At 42.2% G+C, this 1,228-nt stretch overlaps 2 protein-coding genes across 2 annotated transcripts in view; both read left to right on the top strand.

Annotated features, from left to right (window-relative positions):
* Positions 1 to 525, top strand: part of LOC118426202 (hemicentin-1-like) — a 3,973-nt gene extending 3,448 nt beyond the window's left edge. The window contains exon 7 of the mRNA XM_035835466.1: positions 12 to 525. Within this exon, the coding sequence (XP_035691359.1) occupies positions 12 to 402 (391 nt within the window). The 3' untranslated portion in view covers positions 403 to 525. The remainder of the gene's footprint in view (positions 1 to 11) is intronic.
* A 46-nt stretch (positions 526 to 571) lies between these two features.
* LOC118426201 (fibrillin-3-like) overlaps positions 572 to 1,228 on the top strand; it is a 23,649-nt gene continuing 22,992 nt past the window's right edge. Inside the window, exons 1-2 of the mRNA XM_035835465.1 lie at positions 572 to 743; positions 1,066 to 1,188. Of these exons, the coding sequence (XP_035691358.1) occupies positions 572 to 743; positions 1,066 to 1,188 (295 nt within the window). The remainder of the gene's footprint in view (positions 744 to 1,065; positions 1,189 to 1,228) is intronic.

Here is a 1,228-nt window from a genome sequence, read left to right as displayed (position 1 = left end):
CAATACTATAGGGGTAAGACAGCAGAATACTGCGGTGGTAGCCAATGCAGTGGAGACGGCGACCAAGTGGAAGCCTGTAACAGAGTTTGCTGTCCTCAAAACTGCCGCTGGTTGAGTTGGGGTTCTTGGGGCACCTGTACACATCAGTGTGGCAACACTGGGACCCGGGAAAGAACAAGGCAAAGACATTATAATTTGCTTGTTTGTTCCTTTGTTTTGCATGCCAGTAAACCACCTCATGGCGTAACGCACAAGGTTTGTACTGAAGAATACAAGCTGTATATTCAGAAAGATGTATTTGGCCCTATCACCCTACTTTTATCAATACCTATGGTGGGTTCTTTATCCTCGCATAAAGTGTGCCTCTCCTCAAATAAGGAACTTCAACTAAACGGGCGTTAATACCACTGCTTTGCTAATGAGACTAGTGCAAAATATAGAAGCGGAATTGAAGTCTTTTGGTAGCGTGATGATATGAAGAAGATGATAGTAACATGGAAGTTATGGATCCACAATCATCCGTACTTTGAATATAGTGACATCTATCACACTTTGCATGCATGCGTAACAAATGCTTACCATTCAAAACAGAGCAACGGAAGCTGCAACCTGTGGCGGCAGAGAATGTACTGGAGACAACAGTGAAACAAGTTCTTGCAACCGGCACTGTCCGCATGGGTCTCCTAACGGCCCCGGCTGCAACTGTGCAGGTACTGGATACGACGGAACCTGCTGTGACAATGGTAAATAAATTCTATCAAATTGCGTTTCGAGTTTTCTTTTAATTTTACATCTGTTTTTTTTTTTTGCGCCCATATAATTCGAGACATGGCAGTACAGAGTACAAATATATCACAACATTGTGCTATCTAATCGCTACACCCTATAGTATTATATCAGTATCACAATAAGTATGGACAGAAAAGTAGATGAAAGAATTCAATAGATGGTCTTTATGTGTGGATCAAAGCGAGAAAATGAAATTGTATTTCAGAACCATGTGCTGACGTAAGAAATTCTTAACGTTTCCTATATCTGATTTGCTGGTCATGTTTTCTTTTTTAGACATTGATGAATGCGCTACAGGTGTCCACAGCTGCCATCAACATGCCACCTGTACCAACACCGTGGGAAGTTACCGGTGTACGTGTAACAGCGGATACACTGGGGATGGTAGAACGTGTACAGGTAAGATATACGTGTGAGATATTAAGATTGCGATGCCATC

Source organism: Branchiostoma floridae, chromosome 11 (assembly GCF_000003815.2).
Source record: "Branchiostoma floridae strain S238N-H82 chromosome 11, Bfl_VNyyK, whole genome shotgun sequence".
In the NCBI taxonomy this organism is placed as follows: domain Eukaryota; kingdom Metazoa; phylum Chordata; class Leptocardii; order Amphioxiformes; family Branchiostomatidae; genus Branchiostoma; species Branchiostoma floridae.
This window is presented reverse-complemented; position numbering and strand designations above follow the sequence as displayed.